A 26,829-nucleotide genomic window follows, 5' to 3' on the forward strand; every position below is an offset into this window, starting at 1 on the left:
TATTAATAAATTAGATTTACCTAGACTTCCAGTGAGACACTGACAAGTATAGGCAGCAATGCCATCTACACATACACCATTATGCAAACACGGGTTACTCTCACATTCATTGATGTTGGTCTCACAGAATTCACCCTGGAAACCTTGGAAACACAAAACGTTATTGAAGCAAATGCTTTTTAATGTCATTTTACTTATATAGGTTGCATAGGTCTGTACGTACGTACGTATGTATGTATGTATGTATGTATGTACGTACGTACGTACGTACGTACGTACGTATGTATGTATGTATGCATGTATGTATGTATGTATGTATGTATGTATGTCTGTCTGTCTGTCTGTCTGTCTGTCTGTCTGTCTGTGTGTGCGTGTGTGTGTGTGTGTGTGCGCGCGTGTGTGTGTAAAAGAATATCTTATCACAAAGATTTGAACATTTATTTATGTAACAGAATCCCACTAAATTACAGAGGTATTAGTCTACAATCTTCTGTAGCTAAGTTGTATAGTGCCTTGTTAAACTCGCGATTGCTATGCTATCTCGAAGACAATAATATCCTGGTTGATGAACAAAATGGATTTCGAAGAAATAGATCATGTCAAGATCATATCTTTGTTCTGTCATCAATCTTAAGGAATAGATTAGTCAATGGTTTATCTACATTTGTTACTTTTATCGATTTAAAGAAAGCTTTTGATTATGTAAACAGGGACTCTTTAATGTATAAACTGTTAGTAAACGGAGTTGATGGTAAGATGTACAACAGTATCAAAGCTATGTATCACAATACTAATGCTTGTGTAAAAATCAACTCTTTATACACGGATTGGTTTGAAACGAATATTGGAGTTCGTCAGGGTGATAACTTGTCCCCCACTTTGTTTAGTTTATTTATAAATGACTTGGCAACTGACTTGAAATCAATGCAGAAAGGTGTCAAGATTGGTGAAGATTATGTGCCGTTGCTGCTTTATGCTGACGACATTGCGTTGATATCAGACAACGAAGTAGATATGCAGTCAATGCTTGATTTTGTCTATGATTGGTGCTGTAAGTGGAGGTTATCTGTAAATGATGTAAAATCGAAAGTGGTTCATTTTCGTAAAAAGAGTCATGTAAGAAGTGATTTTGAATTTCATATTGGTAGAAATATTTTGCATTATGTAGATCAATATAAGTACCTAGGAGTAACACTGAATGAACACTTGGATTTTTCGATTACATCATCTAGTCTTGCGGATTCTGCCAGTAGAGCCCTTGGTGCTGTAAACTCGAAGTTTAAAGTACTTAAGAATATGGGTTTTAGTAGCTATTCCAAGCTTTTTGATTCATGTGTATCCCCTATACTTGATTACTGTTCAGCGGTTTGGGGTTTTGGAAAACATGAAAGATGTGATACGATACAAAACCGAGCCTTGCGATATTTTCTCGGTGTTAATAGGTTTACCCCAATACATGCATTGACTGGCGATACTGGTTGGCATTCGTGTAGAGTTCGTAGACACATTTCGATGATTAGATACTGGAATCACTTACTTCAACTTGATGAAAATAGGCTGACCAAGAAAATATTTTTGTGGGATTTTAGTCTCGGAAATTCTAACTGGTCTTCAGAATTAGGCACTATATTTGATGATTTAAATATAGATACTGAAACTGATTTTCTGTTGCCAATTGATCTAAAAAATGTAGAACGTAAACTAAGAATTAATTTAGAGCAAGCTTGGTCAGAAACGGTGCATCATAAACCAAAATTAAGAACATATAGAATTTTCAAAACTAGTTACGGTGTTGAACCCTATGTGTCCATGAATTTATCACGAAGTCAACGTTCTTTCATGGCTCAGTTCAGATCAGGTGTATTGCCCCTTCGTATAGAAACTGGACGATTCAGAGGGGAACCGATATCTGAAAGAGTTTGCACCCTCTGCCATGACGATGTCGTCGAAAATGAAGTTCATTTTCTTTTGCACTGTAGTTTTTACAATGACCTTCGGGTTTCCTTTTTTGATTTTGGAGATGAGTACACTGACTTACCTGAAAACGAAAAACTAAGGTACTTGGTAGCAAGAAAAGTGCGGAAAATGACCAGATTTATTGAGAAAGCATTTTTAAGGAGAAGGGACAACTTGTACATTAATTCATAACTCTTATTTTTGCCTTGTAAATGATATTTTCATTATTGTAAAAAAGCTCCTCAATCTGTTCTAATTATGTTTTATTTCACTTTAGGTGACATATAAGCCTATTTGGCTGGGAGGTTGTGTAATGTAAATTGTTTTGTTTTTTGCGGTAGTCTGTTTACCTCATGTCACTATAATAAATGATTCTACTACTACTACTATGTATATCCAATTCTGAGTATGTGTATGTATGGAAAAAATATACTGTTATGTGGTACAAATTACAATACGATTTATAAAACATGTATGTGGGCATGCTGCGACATGCAGACGCCAAGTCATCTTTCTAAACTAGCCAATATTTAGAGGAAATACTTACCCAACTGACATATACAGGCGTAACTGGCAACAAGATCTAAACATTGGCCGCCATTTTGGCAAGGGTTAGACTCACATTCGTTGATGTTTTTTTCACAAAACAAGCCATTGTATCCCTCAAAACATTGACAGATTACATTGTTGACGGAGTCTTTGCATGTTCCACCTTGAATAGAAAGTAATAGTTTGTGAAGAAGCTTTGACCTTTCTGATGATTACAGTTGATCATATCTACGTCTCAAAAATAAAATTAGTGATATGATTATCAAAGCACTAATCTTATACTTGTCATATAAACTATCTAATAATCATTTGAAAAATTCCAGTTTCTATACACTGCTCTAAAGATTCAGATAATATGATAAGATTAACATCAAAGTGGTTTGGTTTCTTCTTTTGATAAAGTTTGGTAATTCCACCAATCTACATTGACATCATCATAGAAGGTGGACAGTTAGATGTACATAACTGACAAGTACCTTCACACCTGAATTTACATATTATATTGAAGCTAACATTTCCACACCTCAAAAGTAGAAGAGAACTTGTGTATGAAGGTTGGCTATGTTTAGAAGATTTAGAAGATTGGTGTGACTTGAATGATTTATTTACAGTTGATATTATGATTTTTATAGAAAGGTTATAAACTGACCATGTTGACAAGGCGAGGACCATAGGATGCATTCATCAATGTTTGTCTGACAGTGAGTTCCTTCGAACCCAGGTGGACATCTACAATCGTATCGGGAGACTCCATCCAGACACGTACCACCGTTTTGGCATGGGTTTGAAATGCATTCTATAATGTCGTCCTCACAATCGGTTCCTGAATTTAAATCAAATGACATAGTACACGTACATATTAACCAGTTGAACTTTTGTGGTGAAGTCCATTTAATGGAATGATTCTCAAAAAGTTAGCATTAGGAAGTTTGGTACACAATTTTGGTGGGAGGGAGACGAGTATTTGGATAGTGATAGTGATCATTTTTTTCAGCTGTAGTATTCAATATTTTTATCTTAAATAATGTTATACAACTGAAATAAAATACAACAATGTTTTGTGCCTTGAGTGTTCATTCCAAGTAATTGACACGACCTTCTTTACAAAGTACACACATTCAGGTACTAATGTTTACAGTCTGCAAATAGTTAAGAACCCAGTAAGAGATTATAGCTCAATATTATCAACTCTATCATGGATAAATACTTGTGCATGAAACCAAGAGATGTGATAATAGACATCGGATATACTTCATGTTCTATGTAAACTGATGGTTACGGAGATCTGTATATTCTGGAGGGAATTGAAGACCATTACTGCTGCAGCGTCAACAAATAGTCTATGACTATATATTATATTAGAACATTTAAAGATATTCAAGAGGGTATGCTGCACAGAAGACCTTTTGCAATATTACTTTGCAAATTCTTGATTATCTAATGCATGTTTCTAGTTCATTTGGAATTCGTTTGCAACATCATGTTAATGTGCAACCGCCTGTCAACGAAAGTACTCACGTGAACGTATGTGTAAAATGATAATGTTTGACAGAAACTCACCTGTGTAACCATTCACACAAACACAAGTATAGCCATTAAGTTGATCCAGACAAGTACCACCATGTCGACAGGGACCATTGTCACATTCATTTATTTCTAATTCACAATGTATTCCTCCGTAACCTTTGTTGAAACACAAAATTGAAATAAATTTGGGTCATTCTTGCCAAAAACACTATTTCTAAACACTCACTATATACCACAATATCTGAGACCATAAAATAACATTTTCACTAAGAGAAAGAACCTTTTTGTTTGATCTAAAGAAAACTATTTCTATACACCTGCAATTCACAAGAAGTATCGACACGGCAATAAGCGTAATGTAAATTAGGTCAGACACTTCCGTATTTGTTCATTTTATATTTTTTTTGTTTCGCATTTCCGTCTTTGTTGAGGTAATATTGTTCCAGATAAAAACGTCCTTACATTTGTGTCATAGTCGCACTTTTAAAGCCGTCTTATCATTGTTGAATGCAGAACAAAGAAATAGTGACTAACAGTGTTATCCTATCCATGGCGGTATCTTGGAAGAATAGACAGATCTAGTTGCACATTAATGTTAAAAATATGTAACGTAACTACTGATTACAAGGACATACTAGTAATATTATTCATATTTAATGATGAGGCGTAACTCGTTTCCACAGTCTTTCATATTTAACAGCTAAGTCTAGTAGCCTTTCGATATACATTTGCCAGCTGTGTCATAGTGTAATATAACACATTAGTCATATACTCTGCAATATGTGAAGGACAGTAACATACACGGTTCACTATAAAAGGTAGTCTACTCTAGAAAGAAATTAGTTGAAACATTTTCAGCCAGTTCTGAACGATATCCCATTTTTTGCAGATGTATTCTATTTCCATTACATCGCGAGGCATCATGACCCTAATGCCTGGCTTATACAATTATATACCTGGAATGCATTCACACGCATAGCTGTCTTTGTAACGGTAACATTCAGCCCCGTTCTTACAAGAATTTCCATAGCACACGTCTTTCAGCTCACAGAATGCCCCACTGTAGCCTGGCTTACATGCGCAGATCACTGCATTCACCGAGTCGGTGCACACTGCGCCTGCATATAAAATAAGGAAAATGACATGTAATTTATAGTTAACACGAGACAGTTTTTCAGTACCTGGTCAGCATGCAGCAGCTTCTAATAGGTAAGATTTTATCATTTTTTGCAACATTCTGCGAAAATATAGAACTGTCATTGCAGCAGGCATTGAATCAAAGATATGTTTTGTAAAAAAAATGAAACAAACCGACTTGACTTATATTAGGATAGGATCTGAGTATGATAAAAAAGTGAGTGATTCTATTTAGATGAAACTTTTCGATGAGAGAAGCTATTGATAATTTCAGACCACACAACGCTATCGATAATTTCAGACCACACAACGCTATCGATAATTTCAGACCACACAACGCTATCGATAATTTTAGACCACACAATGCCATCGATAATTTCAGACCACATATAAGCAAAATGTATCAGATATATACAGTAATTCTAGTTCTTGACTAGAAAATGTTTTCAAAATTTAAGTCAGTGTCTGAAATTCAGGTCAGTATCAAGGATTTTGTCACCTATGTATTTCGTGTATAAGCAGTTGCAATACTTATGAGGTTCTCCAACCAAAACAATTTGCATGCATATCATCTCCATAATGACTGGCGTATTCTGTTAAATTATAAACCAAGTTACTCTTTATACTACTTTATATAGGGGAATCTTTATAAATGATAGTATAATTGATAATTTGATAGTTTTGAAGACAACAAATTATAGGAGTTTGATAGGTCGGCAGATAAAGAACAGTGTCGTTAGTGTTAGACACGTAAATTTTATTATTAGAAATGTTATTTGCAAGAAAGTATATGACCGTTCCATTGTTTCATTGTTGCCATACCTACCATTTCGACATGGACGGGACGAACACTCATCTATGTCGATTTCACAATTCGGTCCTGCAAATCCTGCTGGGCATGCGCAGTCATAACGATTATAACCATCGCGACAAGTTCCGCCATTCAGGCACGGGGATGATTGACATTCATTTAGATTGATCTCACAGTGTATACCTGTAATGTAATAAATATATAAATGAGTGTGTATGACTGTGATATATATTTAACAACATTAAAATTGTTTATGTTTCATTGCGTTAGAGACAGCCAGCCAGATACACAGATACACACACGTCAAACATGATTATGCATTATATACATAATGTGTGTGTGTGTGTGTGTGTGTGTGTGTGTTTGTGTTTGTGTTTGTTTGTGTGTTTGTGCGTTTGTGTGTTTGTGTGTTTGTTTGTGTGTGTATGTGTGTGTTTGTGTTTGTGTTTGTGTTTGTGTTTGTGTTTGTGTTTGTGTTTGTGTTTGTGTATTTGTGCGTTTGTGTGTTTGTTTTTGTGTGTGTATGTGTGTGTGTGTATGTGTGTGTGTGTGTGTGTGTGTGTGTGTGTGTGTGTGTGTGTGTGTAATATTTGACAAATATTAAGAGAATTGTATACATATATATGTGTGATTAAATATCCCCAATACGTAAAAAAAATCATATATCCCTCCCATGATAATTGCCATACACCTTGTTCAAAAGATAAAGAAAGGAAAAACGTCAAAATTAATGATAGTTACTGAGTCGGTCATTTTGGATAAAGTGACACTCTTCGTGATTCGTGGCAAACTGAAATTTTAATCATCGACTGGTTTAGAATATGAATTGGCATCAATACTTGATAAAGACGTGTGTTACATCTGTTGAAGTCAACATACATGCATTGCAGCTCAAGGCCAAAACAGTAATAATATGGCAGTAGTCATTTTCACGCTTTTTAAAAATTTAAAAGTCATGTGGCAGAATCGGAGACGGTATGTATTATGTATGATAACATCATTAAAGAGTCTATATATATTATTACCTAGTATGCTGTAAGTCCATGTTCATATAAAGTGTCACCTTGTGAACCAAAGTACAGATGACATCGGCCTCAAACTGATTAGAATAAGACGTAGTGAATGTTTTGGCGTAAATACGTGTTCTCAATGGTTGAGTAAATTACAATCGACTCAGCGCTCGGGAGTTTAACGTAAACTCCTATGGTATTGTGTCAGATGTAGGACGTAGGAAAGAGAGTAAATAAAGAAATCGTACCAAGTTCACCACATCAGATTTTAATGAGATCGACATCGGCCTATACTTCGACATGACACACAATTTGAGATTACAAGAAATACTTAAATATTTGGTGATTTTGTAATCATATCGCCTTTGTAAAAAGTGAAATAAAACCAAGTTGTTCTTGTCACAGATATGTTTATGTATATCTATAGGTGTAAACACACATGGATGAAACTTAACGTGCTACCCGCCCCCTCCCCCTTTCGCGACAATAAGACTGTGTCGAACAAATGTAAGTATCAAATAGTGTAAAATGTCATATCAGCAGGAGTACAATGCTTTGTAATCAAATGATTGTTTCTGTACTAGTTCCATAATTAGATATATAAGCTTAAAGGGTTGTAGGTTTATTTTATCACACGGGTTCATGATGCATGTCATTATGCATTTCTCCACCAAAGTACGCAAATTTTATCCATAGTATAGTTACCCAGTTCAATCTTTACTACTACAATGTACTTATAAATGATAATTATATTTGATAGATAAAACAATTCATCTATAGTTGACACTGGTTTTCCAATAGAATATTGACCTTTTGATTTGATGTTTTAGTTCTGTAAATTAATCATTTTCAATGAGGGCTTCAGGAAATCACTGACATTGCCATGCATTCCTCAACCTGACATTTATTTTTGTCGTCTATGAACTATGTTATTTAATTTGACAGTTTCCACAATATATGCACCTGATCAGGGTAAAGTTTGCACAACACCTGAACACAACACGCCTACGATTTGCTTTTTAATCAAATGTTTTATCTCAGTAAATCCGGCTAATCGTTCAACTTATATATGGGTACACGAATGTGGACGTCATTTACGACACGTGCACCAGTTGGGGAGACAAATACTGATCTTTTTTTAAGGGATTAATCTTTTGAAGTAGGAGATTTGAGTTCTGATAGAAATAATAACTTACCATCGAACCCTGGAGCACAGATACATGTATATCCATCTATTTGATCAAAGCAACGTGCACCATGTTGACATGGACTGCTTTGGCACTCATTTACATCGATTTCACATCGCTGTCCAGAATATCCTTACAAGAGATGAAGAAAGCACTAACAGCTTTGAATCAAGTGGTTGTTATGATATCGTCTCCATAACTTTTCATTCAAAATAATTAATATTTTGTTAAAAAGCATGATACATATATGAATCACTAAATCAAATTATAGTAATTTCCATCATATAGTCTCCATAAAATTTCTTTCAAAACAAAAAGTATGTTCAGTCAAACGTTACGAATACCAAGCTAGCAACGAACTTAAAACCGTTATCATTTGTACGATGGAGATGTATATGAAAAGTGAGACAATATACCTGTCGGTCTAATGACTATAATGAAAATGATAAGTTTTAGGTTGAAACATTGAAGGTCACGGTGATCATGAACTTCTAATAGTGCGTTAACATCTATGGCAGTGACTGTGACATTACACTTGTATCCAAGTAAGATATGATACTCATCTTTCTCCAATTGCAAGTAACATGACATACCCTCAAGTAACAATTTTTACTCATTTCACAAAACCAGAGTAGAGTTCTTTTATCAATTAAAAATTCAAATAAATCAATTTCTCATCCATATGGCCACTTTAAAAGATGTCAGCCAAACAGAATGAATAAGTTCAAATGGAGTACATATCCTTTACGACATTTGGATTGTTTATTTCTGTGAAAATACTATACCTCAGAAGTTATCCTATGTACTCACCCATATTGAAATTAGCTTACCTGGCAAACATTCACAGTCATAATCTTCACCATCTTCATGGCAGATACCACCATTTATACATGGATCGCCGAAACACACTTGTCTCAGTTCACAGTATTCACCAGTAAAACCTGGTCTGCAACTACATGTAACGTTGTTAATGCCGTCTGTGCATGTTGCACCTGCGTAAGAGAAACTTTACATGTAAACTTGTGACATCTTTCGTTTAAAGGAACATAGTCTGTAACTTTATGTTTTAGATGGTGGTGACATTGGTATTTTGTTCATATTGAAATAAGTCTACTAGTGCCCTCATAGCCAGGCAATAAGTGTATTTTAGTAACCTAGGTGTTTTCTTTTGTATAAAGTAATGTATGATGTAACACTCACCATTCTTACAGGGTACAGAAACACATTCATCAATGTTTGTCTCACAATTAAAGCCACCAAATCCTGGTGTACACAGACAGTCATAACGATTAAATCCATCTCTACAAATGCCACCATTTTGACAAGGATTAGATTCACATTCCTGAATATTTGTCTCACATCTCAAACCTAGAACAATGCAAAGGATTCAGAATTAGGAAAGAATGGATGAAAGAATACATTTACATGTTTACATTCACTATATAGTGAACATATTGGCCAGATGTGTCATATGTACAACCTTTCTTGTCATAGGCGACATGACGCATGAAACAAAAATTATATTTGCAACGTAATGAATCACTTGTGACTAATGCGATACACAATATTCACATTTACAGTTCACAAACAGTTGTTATATCAGACGATATTTGGAGTAGAACTCGAAAACATCTGTTTCATAGTCATGATATTATTAATGACGAATCATTTTCATACAACTTTCAGTGATTGGTTTAGACCGTGTCATGTAGTATGAACTATTTACCCATAGTGACCTCAGTTTGCATACAGAGGGCAATAATAGTTTACTGTTTTCCCTAGGGTACTATTACTGTAAAAGTAGCACTGGAGTCCTATCGGTCATTTGCTTCGATTCTGGAAAGAATGCATGCCTGAGAGTGACATATAAAAAACTTATTGTCTGGCCTTGTTTGGGCACATGCAGACGTCATATTGCCTTTCGTGCTGTTATATAGCAAGTACATGTGTATTTCCCTTGGCTTTCAGCCTTGTATGGTTGCTACATAAGAGCCCTTGGGGTAATAGATGTCTACTAGTGTTCTAAAAACCAGGCAATAAGTGTATAATAACAAGAATAAGGTTGAAGCTGTTTTAAGGGAAGAGATGAAATGTTGTGGTTATTATTACTATATCATTAGCACTAGTCTGACACCACACCATGATTACTTACCACCTAAGCCTGCCGGACAAATACAGTTGAAGCTCCCAAACTGGTTTTGGCAAAGACCGCCATTACGACATGGACTATTACCACATTCATCGAAGTCACTTTCACAATGTCTGCCCTCAAATCCTATAGAGGATATTGAAAATTGAAGATGTCAATATACAAAATGATTAATAAATATACCTTTCTTGTCGGTATATATATATATATATATATATATATATATATATATATATATATATATATATATATATATATATATATATATATATATATATATATATATATATATATATATAACTCGGTGAGTATCAATCTGCTATAAGACAGTGCTCTATACCGCAGTGGCAGAGAAGTTCTCTTCCAATGGTGAGAAATTCGCTTTTATCACAACTTTGTGTGTTGACTTTCAAATTACATACCACCAAGAGCTGTAATTAAATTTACTGAATATCATTATGCCATCACCGTAAAAAAACCCGTGGTATTAGTAGGACATACAATTCAACTCAGTGCTCGTGCACCTCGTTGTATATATATTTTAGTAGCATACCTGTAGGGCACTGACAGAAATATTGGTCACCACGTGAAAGACACAATGCACCATTTTGGCAAGGCTCTAGTACACATGGATCGGCTATGACATCACAAATTCTACCGGTGTATCCCAATTGACATATGCACACATAGGTGACATCCGGTGTCCTTGTTGTAATGCACGTTCCTCCTGAGAGAGAGAGAGAGAGAGAGAGAGAGAGAGAGAGAGAGAGAGAGAGAGAGAGAGAGAGAGAGAGAGAGAGAGAGAGAGAGAGAGAGAGAGAGAGAGAGAGAGAGAGAGAGAGAGAGAGAGAGAGAGAGAGAGAGAGAGAGAGAGAGAGAGAGAGAGAGAGAGAGAGAGAGAGAGGGTGGGGTTACTCTGTAAGGTACGCCGTGGTGGGGCGCCCACACACATCGTTCGTCGGGAGAGGGGAGGTCGTTGAGGGCGGAACGACACGACGTATCATACAGTCTAGAGGAAAATACGAGTCAGAAAAAATTACAACATTACCTATGGTATGATGGCGCCACCACAAGCGCAAACAACTATCGCTCATCATTGAAATTCGGGACTTTCAATAATTCAAATTCAAATGATAGTACTTTGCCAGGCAGTCCTTCTGACCTTTATTGGAGTTAAAACGTACTGCGTTATATTGTTTTCTCTTCAGCTGACCGATCGGTCCATCACTTTAAAATTATTTACATTGAGAATAAAAGTTGTCGCCCTCATGGCTAAATAACCAATGTCCAAAACGAGGCATGTAACCTTTGACCTGAAGTCGCCATCATCTCAATGTCATGTCAAATTAGAAACGACACTCTCCCACTAACTTGAAGCAAAGGTAAGTATGTTACATCATGTACTCACCGTTTTGGCATGGTTCAGGCAGACACAGGTTGACGATTTCTTGACAAAATGTACCCGTAAACCCTTCTTGACAGACACAGTTATACCTATTGATACCATCAGTACAAGATCCGCCATTTTTGCATGGACCTGAGTCACATTCATTGATATTAATTCGACATCTTTCACCTAGAAGGGACAGAAATATTTACTTGTTATAACAAACTATCTAAACATGGTATTCATATGTTGTTAAGGTGCGGTCAACGAAGATGTTCTTGCAAAAAGCTATTCTTATGCAATTTTTCAGTGGACGGGCAACTTTTTTTCAATCGGTAGTGGGAGGGGAGCAAACAAGGAAGAATTATGGCAGGGAAGTCCTGATTTTTATACAGTGGGAGGGGAAAATGAAATTATGGGGGAGGTGCATAAGTGCTGTTATACTATGAATTGTTGGTATAGTGGAAAGCAAACATGCTTTCCTGGTGGGAAGTAGGTAAATCATTCACAGTATTGGGTGGGCAGTGGGCTGGCAGGCAATGTACAACCCAATGGAAGGGAGGGAGGGAGGGAGGGCAGATATTTTTCACCAGTAATGGGAGGGCACATAAGAACAGCTAAACACCCTCCCCACAATATTTTTGGGACAATTCTATTGAAAACATCATTTTGGTCTGAAACCACATATAATTAATGAAAACCACAAGTTTACCCATTGGCTGCACCTGGTTGTTGCACTGTTCACCTACAGTAATTTAAATTGTTCATTTAGCTTAAACAATCCAAAGTTGCTCATTTGGGTGGATTGGGTTATTTGAGATAAGATTAGATAAGATTAGATTAATTTAAATTAAATAGAATAGTCCTGAATTCGGTATTAATTTTATTGGATGGGCCTTAATTTGATTAAGCCGTTTAGTTGCAGATTAGTTTTGATTGGATGGGTCTTGATTTGGGTTTTCTTGGAAAGATTGGTATTGACGTGACCTGATTTGACTTAATTTGATTTAATTACAGTAGATTTCATCAACTGAATAGTGAAGATTTCATGTGTTTGGGTTGGGTGTGGTTGGATTGGATTGGATTTGGTTAATTTGATTCAGAAAGAAATATCTGATTTATTTGTACATAATCGGATTGATTTTGATAAGACTGGATCATACAATAATGTGATTTAAAAATCTGAAATTGTCACTAGGTGAATATAGATGTTATATACCAGGCAAGATAAGCTAATTCGATATAGTCTATGAATTAAACAAAATATCACCTTCAAATCCTGGAGGACACTGGCATTTGAAATTAGCTCCATCTTCTGTACACCTTCCACCATTTTCACATGGTCCACTGACACATGGCCTTAGAGTTAAGGCTGCACAGTTCTGACCACTAAAGCCATCCATACAAAGACACCTATATCCATTGATCATATCCTAGGAATAGAGAAACACGTATGATGTACAAGTTAGAGTGCATATAAACCAAAGGTCACATTGATGACGTAGGTGGTTCCTATTCTTTAACCTAATGGGGACGAGGATTTACAAGCTTGTCACAAATCAAGTGCGCTCGGAATTTTGGTTACAAAAAACAAACAAACCACGTCCGAATCGTCAGACTCTTGGGTCCAATTGCTATGTGTGTATTTGTACGTACATATTCTCAAGAGTTGATTGCTTTTGAGATTATCTAAGTTGTCGCAGCAAAAAACATCCCGGGGTCATGGAAAATAATTCTTTTTTGTTCAAACAAAGAGTTATGCAGTGTATCCCAACAGCTGAGACTGTTGTGAATATCGATAGCAATGTGTGAGTATATTGTTAATACTGATGACAATATTCAGATCTCACCTGACACTGTCCGCCATTTGCACAGGGACCTGACTTACATTCATCGATGTTGAGTTCACAAAATTTCCCTTGAAGAAAAAATATCAATATTCAATGTGGCAAATTGAAGTTATACAAGTCTTAGATTTCATTCTCAGATATCAAGGAAACGTTATAGTATATCAAACTAGTCAACGCAGCTGGACACTTACAGTACCCACCGGATCTTCAAAATGTGCAATTGAAGCCAGTCAACCTGAAATAAAATGATGACTTGAAAACGAATTGTTATCTACCAAAATCTTACTAACAACTTTCTAAATCTGGTGTGCTAAAAATACAACCAACATTTCTTCCTTTTGCACACTCTACCATTAGATCATTGCCAAATCATTGTATCTCTATCTAGTTTTCTGAGATTGTAACAAACATATATTCTTCTCATAGTAGGTCATGCCAATAATGTAACTTGCATTTCAATTTTTGTCTTCCCAGACGATAACATGTGACAGTTAGTGAATTCACACAATTTGTCAAAGAGTTTGTGTTTATAGGCTTCCACTGAATAATATACTAATCTTGCTGGTTGTTCAGATACGACCAACCGCACGATTTTTGCAACAAAGTATATCGTCGAAAATATTTTGTAATGTCTTGGCCTACTGAGGCTAAACCGTCTATGACGCCTTATTCTTGTGCTGATACGTCATTTTGGGGTAGTTCCTATCATGTTTTGGATAGTGTATGTGTACCTGTAAATCCGGGAACACACTGGCAAACGAATCGGGGTCCATCTTCTTGACATCGTCCACCATTTTGACATGGATTACTAACACATGGTCTAGGAATTTCACAATGGGTACCAGCAAACCCCTCTCGGCACTGACAAAGGAACCGAAATCCTTCTTCAATACACAGTCCACCATTTTGACATGGACTACCAGTACACGGTCTCACAATTTCACAGTGAATACCAGCATATCCTTCTTGGCACTGACAAATATATCGGGGCCCATCTTCATGACACCGACCACCATTTTGACAAGGACTACTAACACATGGTCGTACAACATCACAATGACTACCAATGTACCCTTCTTGACACTGGCAACTGTAACTATTCACCAAATCCTACAACGATAAAAAATCATTCGGTTACTTTCTTTCGTTTAATTGCTGTAATGGAACAATGAATTACACGATATCACTTGCTGCAAGTGTGTAATACCTTCGTTGTTAATCTACAGAGGGTATAGTTATGAAATTTATAATAAATCTTACAATATGGTGTAATCTTACAGTTTTTTGTTATTATATTTGAATACACACAAAGATAGTAAGGTTAGTAGTCTAGACTTCTTATATACACTTGTTGCTTGGCTATGAGGACACTAGCCGACTTTTATTACCCGAGGGTTGTTATGCTGAAAGCTGGTGGAAATACTTGTTACAGAACAGGACGAGGGGTAATATGACATTTAGTAGTGCCCGAATAAGGCCAGACATTGTTTTATAACGTTAACAGATCATGTAATCTTTCCAGATTCAAAGCAAAGCACCGACAGGACTCCTGTCACAGTGCTACTGTAATAGTGCCCTAGGGAAAACATAACACGAATATTTTCCTCAGTATGGAAAATAAGATCACTATGGGTCACTAGTTCATCTATGTGTCACTATTCCATACCATGTGACTTGGCTTAAGCCAATCACTAAAGGCTGTATGCAAATGATGTGTTATAATTAAAATTATAAAATTCATGTCTAACGAGTCGCACATACTCATAGGCGTCTTTTATTTGTAAATTGGCAATGGAGTAGTAAGTTCACAATTGAAATATCTACGTGTTCATGTCTTAATGCTATGTATTCATAACAGCTAAATATTATAACACCCCAATTACATGATTAATGATAAAATTTGAAAATAAATAATGATAGTATATCAGAAATGACTAACTTACCAGACATCGCCCAGCATGTTGACAGGGATTAGATTCACACTCGTTAATGTTTAATTGACATATATTACCTGGCAATAAATAGTACAGATTGAAGTGGATTATAATTGCGAAGAGTAAATTCAATATAAGGAACTTTACCAACTACTAATTGTAGACTCCATGAACACCAAAGCTGTCATACTTCGTTTTGTAAAAGAGGGCATGCTTTGTAAGCTACACCTCTGTAGTATACTCCTTCTATGTTTTCAGACCTATCTTGACAACTATAAATACATACATTATATTTACATATACCTCTGCATCTTCTTTGTTCACTTTTGTGATGTATAATCACATGGTAAAGGATCCCCCTTGTATGATGAACGGAATATATGGGTTAATTTTTACTTTATTAAACCTTTCTCGCCTTCGCTTGCTCGCCCGACCGACATGTCGTATTGAAGGATTGTACGAGTCACGACTTTACCTGTGCCAAAATAGGTCGAATTTACTGTCATACAATCCTATAGAGCTGAGATAGAGGCCTTAAATACATTGTGCAGACGTCTTTAATAGTGAGGTGGTTATCCTTGCACGGCGAATTTAAGCACAAAATTTGACATGAGTGTTCCCTGGGGCCTAGTTATTAGCCTTAGAGTCCCCTCGAGTATTTACAGATATGTGCATGATTCAGAAATATTCAACATGGCTGCTGACATTCTTGTAAAATCCCACATTTCTAGTAAACACAATCATGTGTATTTGTCGAATGGCTCAAGGACTCTCTGAAGGTGGACGCTATGCACACAACTCACATCTTGGTTGTTCAACCTTAGTTTATTTGATGAATTATGTCGTGTACCTGCGAATCCTGGGACACATTGACAGTGAAAAAGGGGTCCATTTTCAAGGCATCGTCCGCCATTTTGGCATGGTGCGCTCTCACATGGTCTAATCGCCAAGATTTCACAGTGGGTTCCCGAAAAGACATCAGGACATTGGCAGCGGTAACCATTTACCATGTCCTAATGTTCAAGACAGGAAGAATTGTGTTGAATATACAAAAACAAATATCACAAAGAATTCATTGTAGGTGTCGAAATTGATCTTTGGAAAGCTAATAGGTTACTAATAGATCAATAACTATGAATATGATTTACGACTGTCACTCTCTGCCTTCGCTAAAAACGACAATTTCTCACAGAAGGTCAACTGTATAATCACAAAATGACTGAAGCCATACATTTTATCTCGAGATTTCCTGGTGGGCTTGATAGGTAAAGTACGCTTTGCCCACACACTCTTCCTTACAGCCTAGGATATGAATTGCACTTAAAACCTCCACCCACAAATAATAACCCTTCCCCAACTCTATGCTCTGCAGCCAATTATCTTATTCATCAAACAATTGCTGAATACCGCCGTAGGTGTGAGAATTAGAGCAAGTCAATTAAGTGTAACGAAGGAGCGAGAGTGAAAATCTGCAAATCTTTACTTTGATTAGGGATGTGTGCGTCAGATGTGCACATTATATGTCTACGTGGCAAATATGTCTGTACCTATCTGCGTGCGTCACAGATACATTTAATTTGATGGATTACGCTGTCGTTGATTACGTAAAATACTTGAAAGTAGATAATACATACCACACATCGACCACCGTTTTGACAAGGACCTGACTCACATTCATTAATATTCAGCTGACAAATTTGGCCTGTGAAAAGATAGCAAAAGGGAAAATGAACGATTGGCGAGTATAGGCTGAGGACTAAATAGATGGGCAGGAAAGAATTCATTATGTACATATAGCATTATTTGAACTAAACCAACTTTGCAATAGTATGCTTGGCTGAACAAGTCTAGAGTTCACATTTCCCCAAATATTGCTGTACTATGTTTTGAACTGAAAATGATTTCATGCCTTAAAAGCTGTTAAACGTGACGTGTACATTGATGACACTACTTTGATAACATCGTCGTTGGTATAGACAGCAAATTCACCATCTAAATGAGGATATATATACATGGCAGTAAACCAACTTGCAACTCAAGTGGACATATACTTGTATCAATGGGTCAATGTTGAAACATGAGGAGGAAGGGCAGGGCGCCTGTTAATCTAGGTTGACACACGTAGGAAACTCACTTATAAACCAAGATTGATACATCTAGGCACACTGTCAACATTTTCACCAGAAACCTGGGAGGACACACTTTCGTAAAATGCCAAATCTCTCGCATGTAACCCCAGGTGGACACACACTTGCATGAAGCTGACATAGTTTTCACCTGTAAGCGTAGGACTGGTGAATACATAAAAGCAAATTGACCGGATTCTCACATGTACACGTGCAAGGAAACCGACATGATTCACATATACAAGCACATGACCACATTCTCACCTGTAAACCCAGGTGAACACAAGCAGGCAAACTGAGCGCCATTGTCTGTACATCGTCCTCCATTTTGGCAGGGACTACTTGCACACGGTTTGATAGTGGAAGTTTCGCATCGATTACCGATGTAGCCTCTCTGACATTGGCATTGATAGCCGTTAATCATATCCTGTATACAAATATTTAGAAGCAACATGCATGCAATATTAAAATACTGATTAATGTGTGTATGTGTTAAATTGGGACCGGAAACCACCCTGTTTGGGCAAAGATCAACGTTTAGGTGTGAGACCAGTTGTGTGGTAGAGTTATAGAACAAATTGGTCTTGAACAATTTGAATAATACAATATACTAGTACTCGTTGTAAAACTCACGATAAGATAACACTAATGATTGAACCTGGGATGGAATCATGGGCCAGGTAACATTAAACCAGATGAGTTCTTTTGGCCATGGTAAGAAACAATTAAGTATTGTTTTACATCGTGGGTTTTCCTTGTGTTTATGCTGAAGCGTCAAAACGAGATGTTTATAACTTGACAAAATGAACCCTCAATAAAGTGGAGGTGTAGTATATTTGATGTGACAAGTAACTATGTTTGAAGTCAGTCTTACAAAATATCATGCAAACATGAAGGGTAGGATAACCCCATCAAATAGTGTCATCACACTACAATATTGGGCTTTCATAGGCAGAAAGGGGCGTGCATTTGTGGTAGGATTTACGGCCAAATGTAAGATATCTTAGAACTATTGCCTGAAAACACGCCAAAGCTATCGTTTTGGCCCATCCCAAAATGTGACCTCTGACCTTTAGTATATTACATTATTTGTTTGTTTTACATATTTCTTTAACGGTTTATTCACTTACAACACATTTATCAAAATTACTCTTTACTTTCTGTTTGGTGTAGAAGGTTACTTACCACACAACGTCCACCGTTGAGACAGCTGTCTTGTACACAGTCGTTGATATCTAATTAACATAAATCAAATGATCAAGGGAGTTAATTGCCGCTAACATACAACATTCAATCTTTGAAACGCTGCACGCGGTTAATACTTTGTTAAATCGAAATTGAAACTTTCATCCACACCTGTGAACGTATCCACCAGTCCAGTCTGATGTTCTTTGTCTGTCACTAGTATCGCATCACAAAGTAATTATGGAATCACACGTGTGCAAAAGTTGATTGGATTATTGAAGTGTTACTGTTTACTTTGTAATCGTGACTTGGTTCTATATTGTACGAAATTCCCTCACATAAACCGTTACTGCCTTTCCTGGTTACAATTGTTGTTAGTTCCGAACAGCAAGTTTGAAAAGAGATTGCGAAATTTCGATCTAGCTATGGGCCTAGATCATATAGGTCGTTACATTATCAGTGTAGTTGAATTTAAAGTAATAGAGTTATATGTAAATCCAAATCACACTGGCTGGTTTTACGACCATTGATGAGAGACAGTCGTACGGGGATGAAAAAATAGCGCAAATAATTCGATTGGGAGTGTTATATGTCCTATTGTTATCTGACATTATTTGCGAAAAAACTCGCTTTAAATAGTACGCCACTATCGATCAGTAGTTAGGTTTCAAAACCTGTGTGTTATTTGGGACAACGATAATTGAGTGCGTTACACTCTTCCGAAGCAACTGTTTTCTGAGAAATATATGATTACTATAGGCCAAATAAAAATATATAGTGCGTTTCTGTTAACCCTTGCTATCCTAATTTAAGCCCCCGAAATTTTTATTTTCATGGAAAACGGTGAAATGGTAACAATGTACTTCTATTTCCGTGTACACCTTGAAGTTCATGACTTGCCTCATCTGTCACTTTACAAAATCGTATTTCAGAGAGAAACCAGGTCTTTTTAGACTATAACAGTACAGTCTGCATAACGTGTTCGTCTATTTAATTTATTTACTTCTTTTACACCTCATCATATCAAACTCTCGTCGAAGTATTGCGACCGACGAGTGTCTTATCTTGGGGTCGAAGTGTTTTTTTTTTTAAAAATTAAAGTAAAATAGAATAAAATTCGAACCTACCTACACCATTTTCTGAAGTCGTCATGTTACCGGAAAGAAATACATTTTTTTTTATTTTGCCTTATCACTATGTAGTTATATTGTGGCAGAAAATCGTGAATTTCGTTTTAGAGGATCAATACATTATCCGATTGGCTTGGGGAAACTCATATGCCAACGGTTATATGGTAAATGCATATGAAATATGATCATCGGTTTGGTTTCAACATTTTGGCAAAAAATATGACTGATTACCTTGTGTATTTTACATGCTGCCAGCAGTTTGTAGAAGGTAATCAGTGATTATAAGAGGCAACTGAACAGTGATTACAATCTTGCAAACAAAGCGAAGCACAGTTAATGATGTCCTCCAGCGGGATTATGCGAGATCTCTCGTTGCAAATGACGTCACTGAATATCACAACACACAACCAGGGTCTCTCAACCTTCCAAAGGCAAAGAACGTATACACACGTACACAGTTTACAATAGTTACTTTGGTTCAAACGATTGTAACAGTTGGTAAAGGTTTTCGAACACGACTCAGTATGAATAAATTAGATAAAAGTACGACGATCGACGTCGACATGGCATCAAATTTAAATTACATAGCCAGATCTGAATGTTTATGTCATTTTGATTCCATCCGAAGAATTGCATGGTAATATACTTACTGAAACATTGAATGATAATTGTGAAATCTCTAGCATAACTGATCGAATGGTTCAATGACATTGGGAACATAGGAAATCTTCACATACATAAACCTGTCAATAATATAGGGAGATTTTTTATTCATTTCAATTCGATATATTGTTGACAATAACAAAGGAGTTAATTTAATATTTTACACCTATGTAAAAGAAGTATCTCAACTTGGTCAATGTCCCTGGGGATGCTTTTACTCTCGATTATGTGATATAAAGCATATAATTCAATTGCTATTAATTGGAAAGGATATAACTCATAAAGATAATGGTATTACCAAATAATATATATTAGTAAGTTTTCATTTGAAGTAAATAAATAAGTACTGACTTAAGGTGCTGTATCAAGCAGCATCCCATGAATAATAAAATAACAAGTTATTGTACCCAAGCACCGCAAGCGTGACGTCATGTTTTCCCGAGGGCGCTGTGTATGTGTGTGAATGACAACATCCTCTGGTAATGATAGGGCCGATTGACGATATATAGATGGAAGTCGGATAACAGTTTTAGTCACTCCCGTAGCGGTCCAGTATATGGTTACCGTTAGATAAAAGTATCGTATACATATCAGTAATCCCTTTGAAATTTGTAAGACCGTATGAACAAATAAAACAGATTCAATGAATGATAGTAAGAACGTCTGTAGAGAGTAGAACCCGAGTCATCAATTGTTTGACTCCCTCTGATTTAGCACAGACCGAAATGGTCATTCAGACATCTCCAATCACTTAGTATAGAGCAAATTATTGAGTATTGTACCCAGTCTGATTATATCTATAACATATCCTGCATTTCTGTAACTGAAAGAAGGTAGTATGTAATGGCAAAACTAATCAGGGAATCATTTTTATTAAAAAAGAGCCATAACGTATACGGGGAGGGCGTGCGTTTGTAAGAAAAAGAGGCGGGCGGAGAGAGTGAGGGAGAAAGAGAAGTAATGATAGGGAATTTAATTGATTGGACTACGTGAGTACGGACATTAAGTTGGCTAGTCATACATTCGTGGTGCTGAAAGAAAAATGAAAAGCTTTACGACAAACAAAAACAGTTCTAAATCCTTATCATGCTTATCCAGCTATTTTAAACAACCCGATGGAGAATTATCTACGTATTTCCGCTGCCTCTATACAATACACATTTTAAGATTTCAAAATATGACTTTTCTTTCTTACAAACGATGGCAAGTATCTTCAAATGTCAAGATTTCAGAACATTATAACAACTTCAACAAGGAGACAGTCGGTGATCTAAACTGTATTATGGGTGTATAGAATCCATGCAATCTATACTTGGATGATGTTCTTGCTGATGACGTCAACCCTTAGCTTCACAAACTATAATAGTTACGTTGTAAGTCATGCTGCATCAAGAGAAATGCCACATAACGAGTAACTGTACGTACATGTAAATGCCAAAACATGTTAAAGACTTCACTTAGTGTATCTTGCAACCATAAACCATGAATGTAACAAATTTCAATAATCGTCATATCGCAGTTCATCGTTAAACACTTCTGTCTTTTTTATACAATTTCTCTATCACAAGCAAAGCCACGGACTATTCAATTTCTGGACATCCTTTTAATTGGAATAAATTTGAAGGTAGAAAACACTGTCAATGCGAAACTTTATAGAAAGGTCCTATGACGTTGACGAGGAATCGTCCTATTTCATTAAATGTTTCAATGTTCACTTCATGCTTATTAGTGAAACGTATAACTTTCAACAGAAGTTCGTGACAATTTTATTCATTTCACCGGATGTGGAAACAAAGCCGACATAACACATGTTTTGTTACTGAATGTCTTGTGAATAATCGTAATATATTTATAAACCCTATTAAATTTACACGAGGTGTGTAGTGAACAGTTCCAGTTAACAAAGAAATCAATTCTACGTTTAGTGTTAACATCAGGGACCGTCTCAAATGATCACATAAACCCAGCAAGCGAAATTCTTTTTTTTTCCAGAAAAACATTCACAGCAGACCCCCTCACCAAAATAACAAGAACGCTTTTGGAAGTAAGAGGGTAAACATAACACGGGGCTCTTTTACAATAGTTGTTGAACTATTCAGTCGTATTGTGCAATATTTTACCTCTGATTTGTATGCATGCATGTTCCTTATTTTCTTCTGAGATAAATAATATGTCTTCACATTTAAGCACGACAATTACATTTGAATAATATGTACCAAATAAAAAATAAAGTTGCAAAATGTTGGATAAAAACATGCCAACAGGTACATTAAAGATGCTTTTACGAAGATACTTTACAACACCAAATAATCACAAACATCATGTAAATTTCTTTTGTTATACCTATTCAGAGATATCGATATCTTTGGTAAGTTGGTCTAACCCTAGATGTGGTTACGCCATGGTGTCTAAGGGAGTATATCTAATTGTGCAAATATTCTAAATTCGAGATATAAATAATAGAAACTCTTTCCATGGTCATGACAGGTTTATTTATTATGTACGTATCAGAAGGCCTGATTGTAAAGTGAGGATTATTATGAATATATTGTCAGATAATGATGGAGTCATTTTGGGTGAATGGTTAGCATGACCGGCTTGGAATCTACAGGTTGCAGGTTCGAGCCCTGTCGCTGCCTGCTATTTGTTTCTGAGTGGCTAAAGTCCTTGGGCAAGATTTGAACCACGACTGTGCTTCAGTCAACCCAGCTGTATAATTGGGGACCTGGTAGGATGTAGGTTGCAATGTGAAGGATTTAATCCTATGCGCTGAAATGGCTGCAATGGATTGTATGCTCCCTGGGGAGTTGAGGTAGACTAAAGGGCCGTTGTGCCGTTCTGATCCGAGCCAGGGGTAATAATTGTAAAGCGCTTTGAGCACGGTGTGGGAAAGCGCTATATAAGAACCCAACATTATTATTATTATAATGAACCTCCCAATATAAACACTATTAAACCAAGCCTAAGCCAAGTTGAATGCGTTCATACAAAAACTACGAAATATATACTATGCCGTCGCGTCTACGTCACTTGTTGTTTGATGCTTAAATCCCTGACGTCATCACATGTTTATGTCACATGTTATATAGAGTGAAAATATTCAGAATCGTCATTTTATTTCCTAATTTTTCTAAAATTAAACTTATGGAGGTATACTTCTATTATTTTCAAAAACAAATATTATTCTTTATTCAGCCGGAAAGCATTCGTCACATAACGAGGATTTTGTCACTACTGGTCTTCGACTCGACGTGACAAGGCTCCTTATGTCACTCGGATTTTGTTTGGCTGAACAAAGACAACTGTTAGGAGTAATATCTAAGAATACCTGTGAGCAAATTTCCACAGCAATGATATACTATTCTTTATATCTTTGAAGTTAGCCGTCAGGATTTTGTATCTTGACGTAATAGTTGCGAAATATGTTTAAACGGTAGCCAATCGCATCTTTTGAGGTATATGCATTTTAAGGTAAATAATCTCCAGGGGTAAATACAACGATCGAGCAAGCGTAAAGCTGCAGAATTTTACCCGGCCCCACCCTTCCCTGAGAACAAATTTCGCTTGAAAATATGAGACGGACCCTAATTCACTGAAAGGAGAATCTAAATGTCATTGAAACTCACATTTCGTGGGTGTACATATTCATGAACTTTCGATATTTACATCATATAATGTTATCGACTGGTTCGTGTCACGAAAAACAAAGTGAAGATGAACATCAAAAGAAAGTGCAACAGCTTTTGCTTGAAAAACAGGTGCAGTAAAAGGTTAGACAAATATCATGGATAAAATATGAATAAGACTTGTTATATCTGACTGGCGTGTAAAGTGTATGTAGCATCAAAGGTGATCACTAGAAGAGTTACATGATTGACGTCTAAGTAATTGTACTGCCGGGTGAATATCGCAAGATGAGCAGAATCGAAATAATTTTAGGAAAGTATTAAGGAAAAGAAGCACTTGGGTTATATACTGTATTGTTGAAATGTACACTTACAATTTTTGTAGTTCCATCTTACTTTTCTGTTTAGGGACCTTTAATTGTGGTAAGACTTAGGATTAATATCTTGGTTTGATGTCTATGGAACTGACAGAGCATAGCAAGAGATCAGTGGCAAATGTACTTCTTATGAGTTTTCTGAATTCCTGGTACTATTACCATCATTTGCCAAGTAAACGTATGGTTTTGTTTACATAGTGGAAAGTCACGATTTCGTTTTGTAATTGTTTTACCCTGTTTTACAATCGAGAGTATTTGTTATATGAAAGGTCAATACACTTATATGTAATGCGGGAAACTTCACATCAAGGAATGGAAGAATTTCCTTACTTTGTTCACAGAATCTTCCGGAGAATCCAGGCCTGCATTCACATTTGAAATCTTTGAAACCGTCCACGCATCGTAGGGAGTATCCCGGATGACATGGGTTACTTGCACATTGGTCAGGGTCTATTGGTGTAAGAATATATGAGTTAAACAATTTATCTAGACTAGTCACTCGAAATTTCACAATGTTGAAAATGTTATGTGACTGTCACAGAGTCTAGTAGGAATAAAAATCCAAACTAACGAAAAAACATGACTGTATAACGTCTCAAAAGAAAACATTACGAAATCAAATATTGTACTCTCTCTTATTTGACAGTAATTTTGATGACTAGCAATGAAACGTTCAAAGCTATATAACTATTGAATATGATTATATATTTTAAAAAAAAATGATGTTTGTGAACATATAGCTGGGAGTTGGTTAGTTCGTGAATGATCAGTTATATAGCGATTAAAGTGACAACACTATGGACTTGCTATAACCATATTGATACCGTCACGATGTCTCAGCATTGGTTGAGTTTCATATTCAATATTTTCATAGATGGAACAATTCGCACACACACACACACACACACACACACACACACACACACACACACACACACACACATACACATTGAATATGTTGAAGTGGCCATTTAGGATTATAATTTGTATTTATTTTGGATTTTAAATGAATGAGACAACTTTGCTGTGTTTTACAAGAAAACATATATGAGGCAACGTAAACATGTCTTTGTTTCTATTAAACTCAATAGACTGCACAAATCTAAAAAGTGTGTGAGATGTTCGTTATTTGTAAAATACAAAAGTAAATAGTGAATAAAGTGGGTAAACACAAGTAGCAAGTACGTTATGCTCAGTCTGCGCTGTAGCTGTGTTTTCCGATAGACTGAAACGTCATGCATAAATAAATAGAAATAAATAACACGTGAATTGTGTTTACTTGTAATGACAAGTGATTATTTGTGTTTACTAAGTATGCTTACAAATCACTTCCTGTACATATAAAAACACGTTTTCACAACTTCTTGAGTTTTTGCGATATACTAAGGCTATGCTGATTCATATTATTTGTATTTATCAAGTAATAAATATTAGTGAGAAGTTGTTATATTGATTAAACAAATCAAAACGTATACATATTTCTCATCTGTATGACCACTTTAATGTAATTAAATATAATCTTAAATGTTAGTGAAGTTTGTTATATCGATTGACAAATCAAAACGTATACATATTTCTCTGTGTGACCACTTTAATGTAATTAAATATAATCAACGTTGAAATGATAATATATTGTACTTTACATCTCAGGAGAGTTTATAATGTCACATTATTATCGATAATTTTGAAGACCTTGAACATTATATGAATATGAAATGAGTCACGTTTACACAGATAATATTAACAATTAAAATACTAATTATTTTCTCTACTGATAACAAATCTCGCCTCGAGCGTACATCACATCAGTTTCAAAATGGCAATTCTGCCGTTAATCTTAACAACATGTCAATAATGAACTCGTCAGTGCTATAGTTGAAAAAAAAACTGCGAATGAATACCCGCAAGGTCTTTTCAATTTTAAATTAAAACTTTGATGACTTTGAAATACATATTCATAATTTATATTTGATATATACGGATGTATACGATCTATGTTATTTCGACACTAAACGAATTCAAAATAAATAAAGCCGTTGAAACACTTTAATTTTCCAGCATTTATGACTTAAATGTGAGCTCATATTTTATAAGCAAAGTACTGTGAGAGTAGGAAACGAGAAAGTGTTATACGTGTTACAAAGATTGCAATGAAACTACTCAACTCAAGGTAAACTACAAACAGCTGTGATAATGCAATCAATGCAATTTTCAAACAGTCTTGA

At 35.9% G+C, this 26,829-nt stretch overlaps 1 protein-coding gene across 1 annotated transcript in view; it reads right to left on the reverse strand.

Moving 5' to 3' along the window:
• LOC144441260 (uncharacterized) overlaps positions 1-16,410 on the reverse strand; it is a 30,961-nt gene extending 14,551 nt beyond the window's left edge. The window contains exons 1-14 of the mRNA XM_078130820.1: positions 16,348-16,410; positions 14,295-14,673; positions 13,564-13,631; positions 12,984-13,146; positions 11,735-11,902; positions 10,330-10,452; positions 9,378-9,545; positions 9,008-9,169; positions 8,187-8,309; positions 5,996-6,163; positions 4,989-5,150; positions 4,066-4,188; positions 2,504-2,668; positions 21-143 (exon numbers count right to left, since the gene is read on the reverse strand). Of these exons, the coding sequence (XP_077986946.1) occupies positions 21-143; positions 2,504-2,668; positions 4,066-4,188; positions 4,989-5,150; positions 5,996-6,163; positions 8,187-8,309; positions 9,008-9,169; positions 9,378-9,545; positions 10,330-10,452; positions 11,735-11,902; positions 12,984-13,146; positions 13,564-13,631; positions 14,295-14,673; positions 16,348-16,410 (2,158 nt within the window). The remainder of the gene's footprint in view (positions 1-20; positions 144-2,503; positions 2,669-4,065; positions 4,189-4,988; positions 5,151-5,995; positions 6,164-8,186; positions 8,310-9,007; positions 9,170-9,377; positions 9,546-10,329; positions 10,453-11,734; positions 11,903-12,983; positions 13,147-13,563; positions 13,632-14,294; positions 14,674-16,347) is intronic.
• Positions 16,411-26,829: the final 10,419 nt, after the last annotated feature.

This window comes from Glandiceps talaboti, chromosome 10 (genome assembly GCF_964340395.1).
Source record: "Glandiceps talaboti chromosome 10, keGlaTala1.1, whole genome shotgun sequence".
In the NCBI taxonomy this organism is placed as follows: domain Eukaryota; kingdom Metazoa; phylum Hemichordata; class Enteropneusta; family Spengelidae; genus Glandiceps; species Glandiceps talaboti.